At 31.7% G+C, this 23068-nt stretch overlaps 1 protein-coding gene across 3 annotated transcripts in view; it reads right to left on the reverse strand.

The window, feature by feature from the left end:
* Positions 1-1062: 1062 nt before the first annotated feature.
* LOC114334257 (uncharacterized) overlaps positions 1063-23068 on the reverse strand; it is a 233071-nt gene continuing 211065 nt past the window's right edge. For 2 of the 3 annotated variants that reach the window (XM_050660939.1, XM_050660940.1), the window contains exon 2: positions 1063-1830. In XM_050660939.1, coding sequence (XP_050516896.1) covers positions 1310-1774 — 465 coding nt within the window. In that variant the 5' untranslated portion in view covers positions 1775-1830 and the 3' untranslated portion in view covers positions 1063-1309. Of the gene's footprint in view, positions 1831-12615; positions 12778-23068 lie in introns of those variants that run through there. The other variant, XM_028284293.2, reaches the window with a different exon arrangement.

Here is a 23068-nt window from a genome sequence, read left to right on the forward strand (position 1 = left end):
CACAACAACTACCTCTTAAAACCCGCCAAGTTTTATTGCAATGTTGCCAGCAGTTTCGGCAAAATCGTAAAAAATGTGTAAAATTTTGTTTTCTTCAACGCCCGTATCTTGAAAATGGATGGCGTTACAAAAAATTTTTATTGAGCAAACCCCAATTATTTTTCAGTTTTCTACCTATTCTAGTGACGGTGTTACCTTTTTTGAAAAATATGTATAAAATTGTATCAAAAAACGAAAAAAAAAAACCGAAAAAATGTGGTTTTTTTATTTTTAAAGGGGCGTTCCACCAATTTTAATAATTTGAAAAAATTCAGGGTGAAACATTTTGCTAAAATACACGTTATATATTTTTTTTGTGAAAACGAATGTCTTAGTTATTTTTTTATACTCATTTAAAATTTTAAAATCGTTCTAAAATTTAAATTTCCCGCCAAAAATTAAAAAAAAAATTTTCGGACAGAACTTTTTAAAGCTTACAACTTTTTTATTTCAAGTTTTTTTCCACCATAGTAAAAGGGCAAGTTGGCATCATGTCACCTTTGTTCCTTGAGGTATCCTCTAACTACTCACCAATTTTCATGAAAATCGATGGAGGTTCAACGAAATCGGAGGTGAAAACCTTCAGTGACTGCACTAAGTGGATTGAAAGACATTTTCCCTAATTTTGACATTGCTTTGCACATTTATTTTTGCATCCCAGTTGCCAACGTCTCCGCTGAAAGGTCGTTTTCGAAAATGACAAGAATTAAAAATAATTTCCCATCAAGTATGACGCAAGAACGTGCTAACAATTTGTCGATTTTGTTAAGACAAAATTTTTTTTAAAGTAGTCTTTGATGTGATCTAACTGTAATGACAATTTTTTCTGTTATAGGTATATAAACATCGTAATTTAAATACATTTTTAGTGTATTCTTATTTAAATAAAAATGTCTGCAATTTTTTTTTCGCAAAAATGGTACATGTTTGAAGGGCGGCTACTAGAGAATTGCCTAGGGCGTCAATTGACCTAAACTCAGCCCTGGTTACAGGGGTGAGAAAAAAAGAGAAAATGTATTGTGATTTTTAAGTTCAAATATCTCAATTTGAAAAGAAACTTTTTGTTTATTCTAAGGGACTTTCGGCCCTCGGTAATGATGTAATCTTTAATTCTGCCTTTAAATTTTTCAAAAATATTAGTTTTCTCAGTATTCGAAAAAAAATGAATGCATTTAAAAAGCATTTGAGCCGAAATTTTGGACCTACGCTCTTAAGGTAATCAGTACAATCTATAAATTCTGATACACATTATTTGAGTACATTTGAACATTTAATCGTAAGAACCGCCGGTATCTCCTCCACCTCCAGTGTCTCCTCCACCTCCAGTGTCCCCTCCGCCTCCAGAGTCGAAGCCACCTCCACCCGAATCGTACGTGGAACTCCCCCCTGGATCAGCGAACGAAGAAGTAAATGTTTCTGCAAAACCACCCGCCAGACCAGAGGCAACTCCAGATCCAGTGTTGTCTGTGTCACCTGGTGTCGTATCTATGTTATCACTGGTTTCGAAGTGATGAATATGTGTAACTTCGTTGACAGAGTCAACATTGTAGTCGGTTCCATAGAGCTCACTGGTGAAGATCACTCCGTCTTCGTAATCGTAATTGTCGGAAACGAAGTTGTTGTTCTGAGATTGTCGAGGTTTCTTAACACTAAAACATTTTATGCATGTTTTAATGAACAAAGCAGATACGCCAATAACCGTGGCAACTATCAGAAATATTATAAATCCCTCCATTTTGTTCAGTCAGTGTTTTGGCTTATTGGCGGGGTATGAACAAGGAACACTTTATCCTAAAACATAAAAGAAAAAGGAATTATCCTTATATCATAAAAATTGACATTTGTGGTTTAAAAGTGACAACGGACTACATATATATTTATTAAAAATCATTCCATCGTTATTCAAAAATCGGTCATACAGATAAATGATATCAGTTCATATTTCAGATAAATGAGGTCAGTATATTTCTTCAATTCGTTCAGAGAGCGCCGTAGATACCCTTATATTCCAGAGAAATAAGATTTTTCTCGTGACACATCCCCCTCCAGGCCGAATTTTTGAGTAGTATGGACATCTCTATAGTCCAGAAAGCCACTGCGCATCCGCTAGGAAAAATATTCTAATTCGGATTTTTTGCACAATCTTACCCAAAAAGGACTCCTTTTAACAAATTTGCATGTTGCCAGGACAAATAGGTGGTCAAAAATTTTTTAAACGTTTTTTTTTTTGTTTTTTTCCTAAAATTATTTTTTTTGCATGGAAGGAAGTTTTTTTGGGTTTTTTGGATCATTCCAAACAGAAAAGGTCTTTAGTGACTTTTCTCTAAAAATGATAGTTTTTGACATAAGCGATTAAAAATTGAAAAATTGCGAAATCAACCATTTTTAACCCTCAAAAACTATGTGAAAAACTGAAAATTTGAATGTTGCCAAGGTAGGTAGATATTCTTTAAACATCGATTGATGAAATCCCGAAGAGTTTTTTGCAATACAATATTCAAAACTCCTTTGTTTTTTAATTGCTAATCAAGCGTGCGTGACACTATTTTCCACCGACAGTATGGTGCAAATGAAAGGAGTAAATTCGTTATTTTGTAAACTGGCGACTTTAAGGAAAAATCCCGAAACAGGTCGATGTTTATTTTTAAGTTATGAAATTGTGGCATATATGGTTTACTAGTGACGTCATCCATCTAGGCGTGATGACGTAATCGATGATTTTTTTAAATGAGAATAGGAGTCGTGTGCTTGCTCATTTGAAAGATTCTTCAATTATCTATTCAGTAATATAAACATTTATATAATTAAAAAAGATTAAGTTTTCACTCTAATGGCATACAAAACAACATAATGCTATTCTACACCCCACCAGAATGAAAACAATGGGAACATTCTCTGGTTACACCTCCGAGGCTTCTACAATTTGAAAGCCATACGGATGATGAGACCAAGGAAGATGAGGGAATTCTACAATTTACAATTCACTTCCCATCTGCTCAGCGCGGTAAAGTTCCAACGAGAATGGAAATTGAAAATGGTTATTCATTTTTGATTTATATAATTATTTATACTTCTACTTATTTTTTTGTCAAATAATTTCATTTAATAAAAAAATTTTTGGACACTCTGTATGTAAATGTTTACATTACTGAATAGAAAATTAAAGAACCTTTCAAATGAGCTACCACACGACCCCTATTCTCATTTAAAAAAATTATCGATTACGTCATCACGCCCAGACGGATGACGTCACTAGTATACCATATATGCCACAATGTCATAACTTAAAAATAAAAATCGACCGGTTTCGGGTTTTTTCCTTTAAAGTCGCCGGTTTACGAAATAACGAATTTATTCCTTTCATTTGCACCATACTGTATACACATGCAACGGTGGAAAATAGTGTCGCGCACGCGTGATTAGAAATTAAAAAACAAAGGAGTTTTGAATGCTATATTGCAAAAAACTCTTCGGGATTTCATCAATCGATGTTTGAAGAATATCTACCTACCTTGGCAACATTCAAATTTTAAGTTTTTCACATAGCTTTTGAAGGTTAAAAATGGCTGATTTCGCAATTTTTCAATATTTAATCGCTTATATGTCGAAAAACTATCATTTTTAGAGAAAAGTCACTAAAGACCTTTTCTGTTTGGAATGATCCAAAAAACCTAAAAAAAACTTTTTTCCATGCAAAAGAAATAATTTTAGGAAAAAAACAAAAAAAAAAACGTTTTTTTTTTTGAAAAATGGCTTTGGCAGAACCAATTAGCCAGACTTGTTTGTGATTGATTGCAGATTCGTAGTCATAAATTTCTTATAAACATAAGTACATTCTACAATATTATTTTTATAGATACATTGGTACATTGTGTAGCTCTTTTTTTTATTTTGTTTTTTTTTAATTATTTTACTGTTTTTTTAATATATATTTTAATTTGTGCGAAACACTTCTTTTTTTTTGTTTGTTTCTATTTTTTTTTCTTTTTTTTTATGTTTGTTTCTATTTTTTTTTCTTTTTTTTTTATTTATTATTTTTTTGTTATTATTTTATTATTTGTTTTTTTTATATGTATTTTTTTTTTATTTTTTCAAACTAAAAAATTTTTGACCATCTTTTGGTTCTGGCAACATGCAAATTATCAGCCGATTTTGCTGATATACATAGTTATAAACAAATGAAGATCAAAAAACGGTAAATTTTCGCATTTTTCATCTATTACTAAAAAGTGAAGCATTCTAAACAAATTTGAGAATAAGAAACTTATAAATTATATAAAAAGCTTCAATATGGCGTTGGCTGAATATGTCTATCCCTATTTGTTGTTTAGAAAATTGCAAAATAAGTCATAAATTTTGAGATTTTATAAATGTTCATAACTTATGTAAAAATTAAGTTAGAACCTTCTTATTACACGGAATGCTGAGACTTCTTGTTCTTAAATTAAATTTTAAATTTCAAAGCAATTGGTCAAATAGTTTAAAAGTTTAATTTGTTTATCCCAAATTCATTTTTTTTGCAACTCTATAAGTCAGAAAAGTACGAGATTACAGTAATACTTCGGACAGTTTTTGAAAGAAGAACATTTATACTATTAACTTGATTAAAAAAATGACAAAAAGTAATTTTAAACAGTGTAAAATTATTTTGCAAAAACATGTCGATTTTTTGCTTATTTATAAACAATTAGAATAACTTTTTAACCGTTACCCGTAGAAAAATTATTTTTTCATATTAAGAAAGACTGAATTTTTATACACATTTAGAAAGAAAAACAATTGTCCTAGGACAATTAGGGACAAAGTTAGCCCCCCTTTTTTAATTCACATGTTCTTGCAAAATAATTGTGCAATATTTAGAATTATTTTTTGTCATTTTTTTAATTAAATTAATAGCATAAATCTTCTTTTTTCGTAAACTATCCAAAGTATTACTGTAACTTCATCATTTTCTGACTTGCAATAGTGTTGCAAAAAAAAATTAATTGTTGATAAACAAACTAAATAACTTTTAAACTATTTGACCAATTGCTTTAAAATTTAGGGTATGATTTAAGCAGCAGAAGTTCAGCATTCCGTGTAATAAGAAGGTTCTAAGTTCATTTTTAAGTTATCAATATTTATAAAAACTCAAAATTTATGATTTATTTTGCAATTTTCTAAGCAACCAATAAGGATAGACATATTCAGGGAACGCCATATTGAAGTTTTTTATACGACTTATGAGTTTCTTACTCTTAAATTTGTTTAAATTCCTTAACTTTTTGGTAATAGACGAAAAAAGCGAAAATTTACCGTTTTTTGATCTTTATTTGGTTATAACTATGTATATCATCAAAATCGGCTGCAGGAAACATATAGGTTATCATTATAGATGTCCATACTACTCAAAAAATTTGGTTTCGGCCTGGAGAGGGTTGTGTCACCAACAGCTTTCTCTATGAACAATTCAATTCTCTATGCAGTAATATAAACATTAAGATCATTATTTATACAGGGTGTCCAAAAAAAATTTTTGAATTATTAATTAAACAATTAATTTAATTAAAAAAAAATTGGACACCCTGTATAAACAATCCTGTTAATGTTTATATTACTGAATAGGAAATTATACCTTTCAAATGAGCTAGCACACCACCCCTATTCTCATTTAAAAGAATTGTCGATTACGTCATCACGCCTAGATGGATGACGTCACTACTACGATATATATGTCAAAAAATCATAATTTGAAAATTGAATAAGTTTTGTATTTTACATTTTTTTCTAATCCTGTAAATAAAGCAGTTTAGAGGGGGGTCAAAATATAGTGAATAACCCTGTACATCCATTGGGGCCGACCAATGGCCGTCATACAGCTGACCGACTATAATAACTTTCATTTATATTCAATTTAGAATGTGTGTACTGATTTTCAGCCTTAGTAAATGGAAATAATGACCTTCATAGGAAAGCAACTTTGATAGCCTCTCAGTAACCCCTGTTCTACGTTTCGCTTGACCGACCGCAGTATGTTTCTCTACACAATCACAGAAATCAACCATGAAAAAACTAACCTTAGTAAATTCAGAGAAATTTTTCAGCGCTGACTCTTGGACTATAAAGGAAACAAACAGCTCATATTTTATACAATACCATACTTATACACACAAGTGTATAGTATTTTTACTACAAAAACGTTATTACGTAGGTCAAAATTTTTGACGTAAGAGAACTGTCAAAACATTAGAATGTGACTTTTCTTATCGCCATGTTTATTATAAACATGCCAATAATGAAAAGTCACATTCTAATGTTTTGACAGTTCTCTTACGTCAAAAATTTTGACCTACGTAATAACGTTTTTGTAGTAAAAATACTATAATCACATATCGCAGTGAAGTTTGGCCACCAAAACAAGCTGGAGGAAGGGAATTGAAAAAGAACTAGAGGAAAGAGAAATCCCTCCAGGATCAGGGGCGGATCTAGAAATTCATAATAGGGAGGGCCAGACTTACCTCAAATTCAGTGATGCCACAGCTACCGATTTTTCGGTAGACTTACCGAATACCTGTCAAATCTACCGATCCACCTAATTCTCCTTCTTTTCTACCGAAAAATCAAAATTGGTAATTTTCAAATTAATCTGCCGATTTTTTTTTCTACCGAAAAATCAAAATTATTGGAAAAAATTTTTTTAACGGATAGATTTGGCAACAATTTAGTTTGAGTTATGAGTTTAGTCAATTTTCAAGAATTCTTGAATTGCTTTTACTATTAGCGTATGGCACAATGTGCGAACCAGCAGATGCGAAATTAGCGATATTAATTTTATGACCAGTTTTATGACCTACGGTATCAAAAGGATTGATAGACAAATCACGACTATTAATCTCACTGGTCGTTCTTTACCATAAAGATTAACATTTCTACCATCAATGGGTAGGTACGCATGGATTATCTAGTAAAATACAAATTTGTATATCTTTATTGTATCGCAAATTTGAAACATGACTTTTCATGAGATAAGGTTTATGCCCAGTGTAATGTATTTGCATTTTAAAATATCATTTTTGTTATTCTTTGAATTGAGAAAAATATTTCCGTTGTTATGGTTCCACCGGTACCCAAACAAATGCGCCTGCAGATTATTTTTCAGAGAAGGGTGTTTTATTAGATTTTATGGCTTCTTTCAATTCTTTGGAAGCGGTTGTCGTGTATTTTAGTGTTGTACTGATGGCTTAAAGTTTAGAGTTAACAAAACTGCCTATACTGTCAATACGTAAATCATAACAACTATAGAATAACATCTACTTTTATTTTTGTATATTCTAACAAATTTTAATAGTTTTTTTCTACAAACGTGTTAAATGCAATAATACAGTTTAAATTAAATTTAAAAAACCTTTTAAACCACCTTTTTCAAATTGCGCAAGTTGTATTATTAATATTAATGTTAATAAATGAAATTTAAATATTTTGACGTTTCACAATTTGACAATTCACTTTTAACTGCAGTGCCTTAAAATTTTTAAATGCTACTTTAAAGTAGCATTTGTAACGCTCCTATGGAGTGCTATAAATTGCATTTTTAACACGTTTATAGAAAAATATATTTAAAAACACTAATATATCCTTTCCACACCTTTTCCGGACTGATACATACATAAATTAAAACATTTAGTAACGAACTCCATACTGTCTGTGTGCGCATGCGCGCAGATTAATAAAAGTTCACCCTCAATCGCGCCTAAAGAGGTATAACTTCAAAAATAGTGCAACTTTTAATGTCGACATTAGAAATCCCCAATATAACGCTTATTTTTCGAGATACTGACCATGGGTGGTGAATGTCTAATTTTGGTCTTGATTATGTTTTTGACCGTGATGAAAACGAAAATGAAATTTATTTTAAATTTTAGGTGGGGTAATATTGTCAAAATTGCAATTGTACCCTAAAAATAAAAAAAAAATGAAATTACGTTTTTTTGCGTTTAGCTCGCTACAACTCTGGTCCGTTTTAATATTTTTTCTAAAGTTTGTACACTATCGCTCACTTTTTTGGAGGCAATGGTTTCTATTTTAAGCTTTTAGTCTACACTGTTACTAATAAACTAAGTATAAAAGTTATACTGAGAATAAATTAGGTATAGTCAAAATCACTACCAATAAACATGGAATAACTTAGATATAGGTTATACTTGGTATAAGAATTTAGTCCAAGTTTATACCGACCCACACCCTTGTTTAAGTCTGGTATAACCTATTTTATGACTGTCAATGTCATCAAGGGGCAAAAATATATTATCTTTTGATTTGTTTTGTGAATAATTATATAATAAAAAAATGTGTTTAACTTAACGGGTGTTGCTGCTGCCGAAGAAGTTGATAATTTAATTAACATGATAGAAAATACACGAAAAAGGAAACTTCTCAAAGATATAATAAATCCCTTTTCACAATACACTGATAAGGAATTCAGAATTAAATATCGGTTTTTAAAAGATGGTGTAAGGTTTTTAGAAAATTTAGTAGGTGATTTACTTATTTGAATTTGATATTGCATGAATAGTTGAGTCAAACAGTCCATATAATGCACAAAAAATTTCAGGATGATTCGTCAACTAGTTTAAATTTTATTCAATTTGTTTACCCCTATGAACTTTTTTTGCAATGTTATTGTTCAGAAAATAATAATGATACAGCAATTCTGTGGAAACCATATGAAAGAAGAATACTGGTATTTTAAACGTATTGGATTCGTCAATTAGTTTAAATTTTATTCAATTTGTTTACCCCTAGGAACTTTTTTTGCAATGTTATTGTTCAGAAAATAATAATGATACAGCAATTCTGTGGAAACCATATGAAAGAAGAATACTGGTATATTAAACGTATTTAAAAAAATCAATAAAAACTCATTTTTATCATTCCGAAAACTTTTCGCCTAGGTTAATTTGGTTTTTCGGTTACAGAGAAAAATCAAAATTGACATATTTGACACAATATATCGTTGTCTATGTATTTGTGCAGAAGATTGCAACGTTGCCAAGCTATTATTTCGGAATAAAGTGGGAATACTTATATCTAACTTATACCGAGTTTATTAGTAACGAATTATTATCGTACTATATCTACCTTATACTTAGGATAACTATTCTAGATATAAATATGGAATAACCTTAGAATACGAGTGTTTTATTAGTAACAGTGTTATTCTAGTAAAAGTTATGAATCTTTTAAAGTACAGGGTGCAGATTCGTGAATTGCAAAGTTTAATCGCCAAATCTGACTGACAAAATTTGAAATATAGATTTTAAATTGAATTATTTTTAAAACATGAGTACAAACAAGTTTTCTGGAAAGTTTTGAATCAAAATATTTTATAGAAAACAAATGGTGCAACTTTTAACATCGACGTTATAAATCCCCAAAATCAAGCTAATTTTTCGAGATACTAATCATTGGTGGTGGATGGCTAATGTTGATCTTACTTTATGTTTTTAATGGTGCTGAAAACGAAAATCAAGTTTATTTTGAATTTTAGGTGGGAGAACATGGTCAAAATCGCAATTGTGCCCTAAAAATAAAAAAAAATTAAAACACGTTTTTCTTAAAATTAAAAGTTGCACCATATTTTTTCTATAACACATCTTCTTCTTCTTCCTACTTTATAAATAGGCATAATGCCTGTTTTACTTCGGTTTTTAGAATCAATTTACATTGTCTGACCATCTTTTCCTCGGTCGTCCCAATGATCTTCTTCCATTTGGCGATTTGTCTCTTGCTATTTGTACTATTCTATTTTCTGTCATTCTTTCAATGTGTTGATTCCATTCCATTTTTCTTCTTTTGGTAGACATGTTTATTTCTTCTATACCACATCTCGCTCGTATTTCCTCACTTCTTACTCTGTCTCTTAGAGTTTGGTTTGTTATTTTTCGTAAGACTTTCATTTCTGCTGTTTCCAGAAGTCTTTGTATTTTCGCCGTATCTGCTCTGGTTTCCGATGTGTACGTCATTATCGGTCATATTGTTGATTTATATATCCTGGTTTTCGTTTCCATTGTGAGGTATTTGTTTCTCCAGATTGTGTTGTTGAGACATCCTGCTGCTCTGTTCGCCATGTTCACTTGTTTTTGCACTTCTTCTTCCACTTTTCCGTAGCTTGACAGTTTTATTCCCAAGTATTCCGTTTCCATCACTTGTTCTATTATTTTGTTATTTACGACCAATTTACATCGTCTCGGTTCCGCTGATATTACTATCGATTTAGTTTTCTCTGTTGAGATCACCATGTTATATATTAGAGCCGTGTCTTCGAATTCTTTAATTAATATTTGTAGGTCATCTTCATTTTCGGCTGTTATTATGGCGTCGTCGGCGTAGCAAATTATCTTTATTTCCTTTTCTCCCATTCTATATCCTCTTCTTTTTTTTAACTTTCTTTATGATTTCATCCATTATCAGATTAAATATTAATGGGCTCAGCGAATTTCCTTGTCTAATGCCAGTTTCATACTTGATAGGTTGCGATAGTTTTCCCTTACATCTTACCATAGCTATGATATCTTTATATTTTCAATGGTTTTTATTAAATCCAGTGATATTCCCTTTTCATATAATAAATGTATGGCGTCCCGAATTCTCACTCTATCAAACGCTTTTTTTAAATCTATCAGGCACATATATGCTGGTTTGTTGTATTCCAGGGACTTTTCTTTTATTTGTCTTATTACAAAAACTGCATCCGTGCATGATCTTCCTATCCTAAATCCTTGCTGTTCCTCTTGAAGAGTTATGCATTCGTTTATTTTTGTCGCTATAATTCTTGTTGTCAAGTTGAGTGTTGTATATAACACATCTAGATCTAAACTGCCCATAAAACTGCTTTGAAGTCTATGGTTTAACATAAAAGTAATCAAATAATTAAATTTTAAATTGTCACTAAATTTTTGTGATTTAACTTCGCAATTCACGAATCTGCACCTTTGATTTTTAAAAATTCACAACTTTCATGAAGAAAAGACTGAAAGGCATCAGTTGCTTTCATAGTCTTCACAAAGGTGAGAAATATATGCTGTAGAAATTTCAGGAAAAAATAGTAAAATGGAACAGAGTTGTAGCGAGTTAAACGTAAAAATTCGTGACTTCATTTTTTTTTTCATTTTTAGGTTAAAATTGCGATTTTGACAATGTTCTCTCACTTAAAATTCAAAATAAACCTTTTTCATTGTCAGCACCATCGAAAACATAAAATAAGACCAAAATTAGCCATTCACCGCCCATGGTCAGTATCTCGAAAAATAAGCGTTATTTTGGGGATGTATAACGTCTACCTGTATTAAAAGTTGCGCCATTTTTGTTCTAAAAAACATTTGAAACTAAAACTTTTCAGAAAACTTGTTTGTACTCTGTTTTAACATAAACGTGATTAATAAGATAAATTTCAAATTTTGCTACGCAACTTTTGCGATTAAACTTTGCAATTCACGAATCTGCACCTTGTATGTACTTTAAAAATTTCATAACTTTTACTTGGATGAGACTAAAAGCTTAAAACAGATACCATTTTCTTCAAAAAAGTGAGCAACATTATAGTGTACAAACCTTAACAAAAAAATATTAAAATGGACCAGAGTTGTAGCGAGTTAAACGCAAAAAAACGTGATTTCACTTTTTTTTATTTTTAGGGTAAAATTTCGATTTTGACCATATTCCCCACCTAAAATTTAAAATAAATTTAATTTTCGTTTTCAGCACTGCTAAAAACATAATCTAAGACCAAAATTAGCCATTCACTTCCCATGGTCAGTATCTCGAAAAATAACCGTTATATTGGGGATTTCTAACGTGGATATTAAAAGTTGCACTATTTTTTTTTTCTATAAAACGTTTTGATCTAAAATTTTCCAGAAAACTTCTTTGTACTCTTTATTTTAACATGAACGTGATTAAAAGGCTAAATTTTAAATTTCGTCACTCAACTTTTGCGATTAAACTTTGCAATGCACAAATCCGCACCTTTTCCTTTGAAAAATTCATCAGAATAAGAATTAAACCTTGAAACTGGTACCGTTGTGTTCAGAAATGTTAGAGCTATATACTGTAAAGATTTCAGAAAAAATATTAAAATGGAACAGAGTTGCAGCGAGGTAAACGCAAAAACGTGATTTCATTTTTTTTATTTTTAGGGTAAAATTGCGACTTTGACAATGTTCCCCCACATAAAATTCAAAATAAATCTCATTTTTTCTTTTTCAGCACCGTTAAAAACATACAGTATGTCTAAAATTGGCGATTCACCTCTCCGTGGTCAGTACCTGGTCATTTTGGGGTTGCCTGCCGCTCGGCTATATGCTTATTATAAAGGCCTAAAACGTAACGATTGTAAAAAGCTATCAATAAATAATTTGTTTCATCCGATCAACATCCATCATTCATTCAAGCTGAAAAAAAAAACAACTTATGCATCCCGTGGTCGGTGTATTAGACATAACCAGAAAGATAGGTTAAGTAAGTAAAGTTTAGCCATCATTATTTTGAGATTAACGTAACTAAATTGATTAAATTTACATAAAAAGAAACTAAACTTACATTAAGAAATACATCGCAAGTTTTTTCTCACAAAACCATGCTTTACAGGTAAAAATAACAGCATTATAAATTAATCAAAATAAACACAAACCACGTTCAAACGCACCAAACTTTTAATCTTTTAATTTAAAAGTCTGGCGCAGAGGAGTGAGGAGTGAGGACAGGAGTCAACACACAGACACGCTGACACGCAGACTTGCATCTCGGGAAAGCAATTTGGGGTCCTGACTACAAGTGTTGATAGCCGATGCCAGCCTGAATCTCATTCGCGCTAGCTTGAAATATTATGAAATTTCAATTGATTTGTTACCAGTTTATTACGTTTAATGTGCTTTTTAGGAGTAGTCCTGTCGCCAGGGGGTACAACGGCCTTCTTTATTCAGATGGACTTACCCAAGTTTTTTTATGTATTTTGACCCGTAGAACACGAATTTTTTGGTTAACAGTTGATCCGGATGTCGATAAGATTTTATAAACTAAGAACTTGACGATTTACATAACAGCGATTTCTCGCAAAACAAAACTTTTTGTGTATTTTCTGGGTCATTCTAAGCAAAAAATATTCTTACAAGTTTTTTCGTAGGATGCATAGTTTTCGAGATAAAACGTGGTTGAACCTTCAAAAAATCGAAAAATTGCAATTTTTGAACCCGAATAACTTTTCATTAAAAAAGAAAATAGCAATTCTGCTTGCCGCATTTGAAAGTTCAAGTCAAATTATATCGGTTTTAATTATTTGCATTGCTAAAAATTTATTTTCTTATTGTTAAACAAAGCTATAAACACATGTTTGAGTGAAGTTTTCAATGATCTCCCAATTAAAACTTAACGAGTAGGTAGAGTAGGTAAAAGTGCAAGCGAGTCAATTTCTACGTAGCATGCGTTAAAACACATGTATTGTCCAAAGGAAACACAATGTGTTTATAGCTTTGTTTAACAATAAAAAAATAAATTTTTAGCAATGCAAATAATCAAAACCGTATAATTTGACTTGAACTTTCAAATACGGTAAGCAGAATTGCTATTTTCTTTTTTAATCAAAAGTTATTCGGATTCAAAAATTGCAATTTTTCGATTTTTTTAAGTTTAACCGCGTTTATCTCGAAAACTATACATCCTACGAAAAAACTTGTAAGAACATTTTTTGCTTAGAATGACCCAAAAAATACACAAACATGTTTTGTTTTGCCAGAAATCACTTATGTAATTCCTCAAGTTCTTTGTTTATAACAATCTTATTGACATCCGGATCTACTGTTACCCAATAAATGCGTGATCTACGGGTCAAAATACATAAAAAATCTTGGGTGAGTACATCTGAATAAAGGAGGCCGTTGTAAAGCCCCCGCCCCTCCTGGCGACAGGACTGCAGTGTCTCCATTGTACAATTATTTCGGTATCTAAAACTAATTTATTTTAATTTGAACCTATTTGCAATTATTGTTAAGTCTATTTAATAGTTTGAATACCCTTACAAACAACGGTTTAAAGGTAAAATGAAACGTTTTGTCTAAAAAAAGGAAGGAAAAATTCTTTCCTTTTCAGAATATAGGTATATCTTTTTTGGTAATAAAAACAAATTAGACACACAATATCAAAACTCGATCACAATAGTTCACAATAAGAATGGTTGAAACACTAATATTTTTTTTTTTTTTTTTTTTTGTAAAAGCTTATAGTTTTTGAGTTATGCATGAAAAACAGCTTTAAAATATGCATTATTTTACGAAAAAATAAAATCTTTGATCTTTAATAACTCAAAAAGTATTGATTTATATTGATAACAAATTTTGCTTAGAATTTGTCTCTACATCGATTTATGGTATTATTTAAAAATAATAATTTTCACCCAAAAAAGGGTGCCATCCACCATCACAGTAAAAGCGCAAGTTGGCATCATGTCACCTTTGTTCCTTGAGACATCCTCTAACTACTCCCCAATTTTCATGAAAATCGATGGAGGTTCAACGAAATTGGAGGTGAAAACTTTCACTGACTGTACTAATAAGTGGATTGAAAAACATTTTCCCTAATTATGACATTGCTTTGCACATTTATTTGCGCATCCCAGTTGCCAACGTGTCCGCTGAAAGGTCGTTTTCGAAAGTGTCAAGAATTAAAAATAATTTCCCATCAAGTATGACGCAAGAACGTGTTAACAATTTGTCGATATTGTTAAAAAAAATTTTGAAGTCTTTTTTTGAAAAGAATTCTCTGATGTGATCGAACTGGAATGACAATTTTTTCTGTTATAGGTATAAACATCGTAATTTAAGTCCATTTTTAGTGTATTTTTTATTTAAATAAAAATTCCTGCAATTTTCTTTTCGCAAAAATGGTACATGTTTGAAGGGCAGCTACTAAAGAATTGCCTAGGGCGTCAATTGACCTAAACGCCGCCCTGGTTACAGGGATGAAAAAAAAAGAGAAAAAGTGGTTTTTAATTTTAAATATGTCAATTTAAAAAGAAACTTTCTGTTTATTTTACGGGACTTTCGGCACTCGGCAATAAAGTAATCTAAATTGTTTAAATTTTAAATATTAGTTTTCTCAGTATTCGAAAAAAGTGAATGCATTTAAAAAGCATTTGGACCGAAATTTTGCACCTACGCTCTTAAGGTAATCAATACAATCTATAAATTCTGATACACATATTATACACATATTCTGATAACATTATTTAAGTACCTTCGAACATTTAATCGTAAGAACCGCCAGTATCTCCTCCACCTCCAGTATCTCCTCCTCCTCCAGAGTAGAAGCCACCTCCACCAGAATCGTACGTGGAGCTCCCCCCTGGATCAGCGAACGAAGAAGAAAAAGTCTCCGCAAAACCACCCGCAAGACCAGAGGCAACTCCAGATCCAGTGTTGTCTGTGTCACCTGGTATCGTATCTATGTTATCACTGGTTTCGAAGTGATGAATTTGTGTAACTTCGTTGACAGAGTCAACATTGTAGTTGGTTACATAGGGCTCATTGGTGAAAATCACTGTAATTGTCGGAAACGAATTTGTTGTTTTAAAATTGAAATGGTTTCTTATCACTGAAACAGTCTATGCATGCTTTGATGAACACAGCGGACACGCCAATAATGGTGGCAACCAGGGTCACTTTATCTATTAGGCAATATAGGCAGTTGCCTAGGGCGGAAAATTATGAGAGGGCGGCAAAATACTGTATACTGAATACAGTTAAGTACATCCATCAATGGAATAGAAATGGGCATTCATTTGAGGTCCTCCACAACAGGACCTGAATATTGACTTTTCATATTCCGCCATTAGAGGGCATTCGACTGGAATAAATAGGTCCCTAACAAGGAATAATTTTTTCAGAAAAATGTTGAACGGTGAAATGAAGTTCAGGAATTGGCTACTTTATTCTATATTGAAAAATAGTGTATTTTGTATTCCTTGCCGTCTATTTCAGGCGCAACCTATTTCTTTCACTACAGGTTTCAATGACTGGAAGAATGCTGGCGTCAGATTAAAACAACATGAAGAATCAAAGGACCAAAGAACAAAAACTGCGCTTTTAAATATCTCTAACGACTAATGTCAAACTGCAGCTGTGAAACATTAAGCTTTCTATATTTGAAAAAATGGACACTTTTGAAATGGCTTTATTAGTTGTCATTTGGCAACATATTTTAGAAACAGTGAACCTATCCAATAAAAACGATGTCCAGAGTCCTGCAATATGAAGCTTCTTCAAATTACTTTACCTCAATCAGAAATTATTTTGCCATTTATGAAGAGAAAACCAAAAAATTGTACCCAAATAAAACATATAAAAAAATAAGAAAGAAAAAAATATTCAATTTGACGAGGGGGCCGATGAGGAACTAAACTTTTCAGCTAGTGATGAGATGAAAATCCACACATTCTAATTATAATCGACACTCTGATAAGAGACCAGAGACCTGAATAGACGCCTGGAATCTTATCGACTTATTTATTAACTTTTTTATGTTATAAAAGATTCACCAAAATTAAACAATGAAAAAATTATTAAAGGAGCTGAAAATCGGATATAAAATAAAAACAACTAGATACATCATTCATACATGAATGCATTCACTTAACCCTCCGTTAGTCGCTAGGATAAACGGAGCATCAAGAGTCGCTACGGTGTCAGAGACAGACAATTTAAAAAAAATAGTTATTGCTATAAAATTCATACAAATATTTTATATTGTGTATAGGAATGATTGAAAAATATTTTTGAAAATGTTTTATTGAAAAACAACAGATATAAAATGAAAAACCCTAGTATAACAATATACATATTGTTATTTGTAATATAAAAATATTCGCTAGGAACCATTTCCCATAATTCCAACAAACGTTTTTGTTCGGCTTCAAAGGACATCTATAAATAAGATTTGACCAAAGCTTACCGATAAAATGCAATAATAAGATGCTAAATCTTTACCTGAACTGCAAGTTATGCCAATAAAGTAATAACCACACAGTTAGTCGCTACGGAGTCTTGCACCGAAAATAGCTATAAAACTCGCAAAACTACCCAAGTAGGTAAGAATGTATACTAACACGAGGTTAGTTGATAGGAAGAGGTACAGAAAATGGCGATAGAAAAAACCAGTTATTTTGTAAATCCCGAATGAATAATTCTGTCGTCGGTGTGTGACACCGATAGCGACTAACGGAGGGTTAAAGAGTTGTTTGGATATCACAATAAAATCACCAATTGACATATCTAAATCTTTAAAGAAGAGTGGATTGAAAGATATTTTCCCTAATTTTGACATTGCTTTGCGCATTTATTTGTGCATCCCAGTTGTCAACGTGTCCACTGAATGGACATGTTGGACAGGTCATTTTCGAAAAAGTCACGAATGAAAAATAATTTCAGATCAAGTATGACGCAAGAACGTGTTAACAATTTGTCGATTTTGTTCATAGAAAGTGACGTATAGTATTATAGATGATTTTGTAAAAGAAAAATCAAGAAAGAAATCTCTTATGTGATCGAACTGGAATGACAATTTTTTTTTGTTATATGTATATAAATATCGAAGTTTAAATCCATTTTTAGTGTATTCTTATTTAAATAAAAAATTCTGCTTGCAATTTTTTTTTCGCAAAAATGGTACATGTTTGAAGGGCGGCTATTAGAGGATTGCCTAGGGCGTCAATTGACCTAAATGCGGCCCTGGTGGCAACTATCATCCTTTCTCACTCTCTCTACTGTCTTCCGTCCTTATAGAGTATTCGGCTCTATTGCATTTCTTAGGCAAACTTGAAAGATAGCTGATTAGCTAGATCGGCGCATACCTTTCTGTTTTATTCTTTTGAAATTTCCCTTTAGGGACAAGTCTTCTCCATTCCTCTATATTTCTCGCTCTCTGACCTCTCTCCATCTCAGGCCAAGTTTTTCATGATCGTTTATTACAGTTCATTTCCAGCTTTTAGCGGCTCTTCCTCTTCTCCTCCTTCCGTCTAGTTAATATTCAATCTTTTAATGACTATTATTTTCTCTAGTTTCCTGATTACTTTCGTTTATAGGGGTGTAAACGTTGATTACAAATATTTTGTTGTATTTTGACTTGAATCTCACTCATATAAATCTTTCAGATATTGACTCCCACTGTAATATAGCATTTTCCTTTTTCTAACAACATTATTGCAACACCTTTTTCATGTTTAACGTTTTCATTTAGATTTCCAAAGTATATCATTATCTGTCCATCTCCTAGCCGGTTTTTTCCGCTGCAATTCCAAGGTGTTTAGCTTAATCCCATAATTTCTACGTTACATTTGGTCATTTCTTCATACGTTCCAGCTTGCTTATTTCGTATAATGTTCTTACATTCCATGTACCAGTAAATGTGGTATTTGTCGTGTCTATTTCTGTATTATTTTCCTTTTTCTGTCTTGTCTTCCTTTTGTTCTCGTAACTCCGTCATCTATTTACAAGTGTGCATTTTATTGCTAATCAGTTTTTTGAAAGAAAACTGTTTCTTTGACAGAATACTCTGTCGAATCTGTTTGTTTTGTTTAGTAGTACCTAGTTGGAGTTGGTTAGTATAGTTTGCCATAATCACGGTGTCATCTGCATATCTTATGTTGTAAATGGTTTTTCTGTTAATAATTATTCCTTCATTTTCAGATAGTAATCCTTCTTCAAGATCCAAACTTAGAAGCATCAAAACTGACATCTTTTCTTGAAAGACCACTGACAGAAGTAGATCACTACTTACCTACATAATACGGTTACACGACTACGTCTTGAACATTATTAGGGTATAATCTTGCATATCTCTTCTCAAGTAGCGAACTTCCAAATGCCAAATGCGAAACTTGTAATGCAATAGACAGACAATTAGCACCACTTCCTGATAGATTGTCCTAAATATGAAACTCAAAAACTTTCTTACAATTTTCCAAATAAGATGAAAACATTATCTACATGATAAAAATTGTGTTGCGAAAAATTTATTGGGTTACTTAAAAAATTGTTACATAAATTTCAATTTTTACAAAGGTCACAGGATTGTCACTAATAACCTTCAGGTGGAGGCGACTTTGTTATTTAAATGAAAAAAAAAATAAAATGAATTATAATTTTTAAATAAGTACTTAAACATTGAACAATATGACACAAAATAGTTATTTTTCTACGGCCGTGCTAAAAGAGCCACTTTCACGCACGCATTTCGTTTCCGAAAGTTGCACTTTCCCGCACGGCGTGCGTGAAAGTAAATTTTCCCGCACGGCCTGCGGGAAATTAAAATACCTTGTAATATGGCATTATAATATATATTATAATACATGCAATAAACTAATATTTGGATATTATTTACCAATTTATTTCAAATTTATCTTATTGTGTTCATGTTTTAATGAAATTAGCGCGATTATTTCATTCATAGGAGATTCTGACCAATAGAAAGCTACAGAAATAAAAATTAAACTGATTATTTTTTGATGATTTTAACTTCCAATCGTATAGTAAGATATTTGATCACGTGTTTAATTCTGTCCAATCAGATTAAAATTATACTGAGAATTATCTACTGTAGAAAATTCCCGATATAATTTTTTTATGTAGATTGTTTCTGTTTAATGGCAACTAGTTTCCTAGTTTTGACAACTGTCACATTTAAGAAAATATCCATAATGTACGTATTAAAAAATAATCTTACGAATATCACACGACAGCAAGAATAAATAAGAAAATAATGCTTCATTTTTACTCAAATTTGTTGTCATTGGGCAATAGCCACTCGAGCCCTGCGGGCTCTCGTGTCTATTGCCAGACAACAAATTTTCGAAAAACTGTCGCATTATTTTCAATTTATTCTCACTCTCTTGTGATATTATACCCGATAATTTTTGATAATATCCCGTCGCGTCGTCAAGTATATTACGTCAGATGCCCTTCGTTGCTGTGAAAAAATACATTCAGTGATATTAATCATAATTAATGTTTTAAAAATTATAAAAGTCATGACTTTCAACCGTCAAATATTTATAACAACTGTGTTTAATTGTACTAATTTGTACTTACATAAATAAATTACAATAAAATGTTGGTTTTGAACAGTTTTATTCATAAAATAATCGCAACAAATTGCACTCGATCTCTATCGAATTGTTTCCCTCGTGCCACTTTTGACATAATTTCACTCCCCTTCGGGTCGTGAAATTAAAACTGTCAAAGTGTCACTCGGGAAAAATTCGATAATTTGAGAGCTCTTGTGCAATTACTACTGATAATTCGATGAAATAAAATTATTTTGACATAATATTTAAAAGTCAGATCAGTAGACAATTACAATGGTTTTGAATCGTCGTCATGGAAACCAATATCGTCGTCGTGGTACCCCATTATATTGAAAGTTTGGTTTTGACAACCTTGTCAAAGAATTAATTTGTGTATTTTCACTTCTAAATAAAAATTGATATAACTCTATTTTTTGTGGCTTTTTTCCAAACGTACGGCCCTAGAAAAAATATTGTTGTTAACTCATGCGGAAAGTGTCTTCCTCGCACTCGACTGCTTGTCCGAACTCCGCTATCGCGTCGTTCGGGTCAACGGCAGTCTCGTGCGTGAAAGTATCACTTTCCGCACTAGTTAGGGAAGTAACTATTTCCTAACTAGTGCGGAAAGTGATACTTTCACCTATTTCCTAACTAGTGCGGAAAGTGATACTTTCACGCACGAGACTGCCGTTGATCCGAACGACGCGATAGCGGAGTTCGGGCAAGCAGTCGAGTGCGGGGATGACACTTTCCGCATGAGTTAGGAACAATATTTTTTCTAGGGCCTTACGTTTGGAAAAAAGCCACAAAAAATAGAGTTATATCAATTTTTATTTAGAAGTGAAAATACACAAATTAATTCTTTGTTGTCAAAACCAAACTTTCAATATAATGGGTTACCACGACGACGATATTGGTTTCCATGACGACGATTCAAAACCATTGTAATTGTCTACTGATCTGACTTTTAAATATTATGTCAAAATAATTTTATTTCATCGAATTATCAGTAGTAATTTCACAAGAGCTCTAAAATTATCGAATTTTTCCCGAGTGACACTTTTGACAGTTTTAATTTCACGACCCGAAGGGGAGTGAAATTATGTCAAAAGTGGCACGAGGGAAACAATTCGATAATAATTTTAGAGATCGAGTGCAATTTGTTGCGATTATTTCATGAATAAAACTGTTCAAGACCAAAATTTTATTGTAATTTATTTATGTAAGCACAAATTACTACAGTTAAACACACAGTTGTTATCAATATTTGACGGTTGAAAGTCATCACTTTTATAACTTTTAAAACAGTAATTATTGTCATTAATGTCACTGAATGTATTTTTTCGTAGCAACGAAGGGCATCTGACGTAATATACTTGACGACGGGATATTATCAAAAATTATCAGTTTAATTTTTATTTCTGTAGCTTTCTATTGGTCAGAATCTCCTATGAATGAAATAATCGCGCTAATTTCATTAAAACATGAACACAATAAGATAAATTTGAAATAAATTAGTAAATAATATCTAAATATTAGTTTATTGCATGTATTATAAATTATAATATATTATAATGCCGTATTACAAGGTATTTTACTTTCCCGGCAAATTTACTTTCACGCACGCCGTGCGTGAAAGTGTAACGTTCGGAAACGAAATGCGTGCGTGAAAGTGGCTCTTTTAGCACGGCCGTAGAAAAATATTGTTTTATCGATTTACTCATATATTAAATTATAAGCATAGCCTAGACATATTTCTTAAGGGCACCCAAAGTCCCATTTAACGACAATGTTAACATTATGTCACATAGCTCTGCAACCAAAGCACTTAGAGACCTAATTTTTGTTTTATTTTGAACCTACATGCATTGTTTAGTCCCACGTAGATTTTTGTAAAGTTGAGTGAAAGAAAATTTATTTTAATTTTTTTTAAAATACTCTTACAAAAAAAAACCAAAAAAGTTTGGATTTTATTTTTTATTTTACTTGTTTTTATACATTTTTCAATAAAACTTTACGCGGGACTAGACATTATCTATCTACAACCACTGTAAAAATTTGGACCTTATATCATCTAAGAATCCAGAGATATCTGACATCAAAAGTTAAAAACCTAGTATTCGGGAAATCGCACAAACATAAAACACTCTAATAGGTTATAAAGCTACTGGTACACGGTAAGTTGAGTGCAGACGTTCAGAAAATAAATACAATAGTTTCGTAACCATGGATATTTTGTACTATAACAGGGGTGGCCAAACTGCGGCTCGCGAGCCACATGCGGCTCTTTGAAGGATTACTTATGGCTCTCGATTGTACCCGAGTTATTTTTCAATTTTGTATTAGATATGATTTAAAAAATTATTGTCGTTCCATAATATGTGTTTCAAAATGTCTTTTAATTTACTGACAACAAACATGAAAGACTTTGCAACAAATTCCATTTCCATCCAAGATAAGAATGATATGACACATCGAAAACTGCGCTAACGAACATTACATAAGAGTGGCGCAGTGTAAAAGTCAGTAATCAACCGAATCCAGAACGATTTTTGTATAACTCTTGCTACAGACGTAATTTGTAATTTGTATTAGGTACACATTTTGCATTTAAGTCATTTTACTCGACTTAGAAAAAATTTTTTTACCATATTATACTAGAAAAATTTTACCAGTAGGTATATAAAAATGCCGGAAGGAATATTGACCGAACTCCAAAATAGATTTGAAGACTTAAAATATGTTAAATCGTCTCTTCATTTTTTTTTTCGAATTCATTTGAAATGAACATAGTTCATAAGGTGAATTTTTTATTATTACCAATATATGGCCCAAACAACATCTGGAGAATTAAAATGAATAGAGACGCAAGAAGATCAAGCTCGAAAATAAAACTATAAGTCGACGTCGAATACCGAATTTTGGAAATTTGTACCAGAATCC

This window comes from Diabrotica virgifera, chromosome 9, assembly GCF_917563875.1.
Source record: "Diabrotica virgifera virgifera chromosome 9, PGI_DIABVI_V3a".
NCBI classification, from domain to species: domain Eukaryota; kingdom Metazoa; phylum Arthropoda; class Insecta; order Coleoptera; family Chrysomelidae; genus Diabrotica; species Diabrotica virgifera.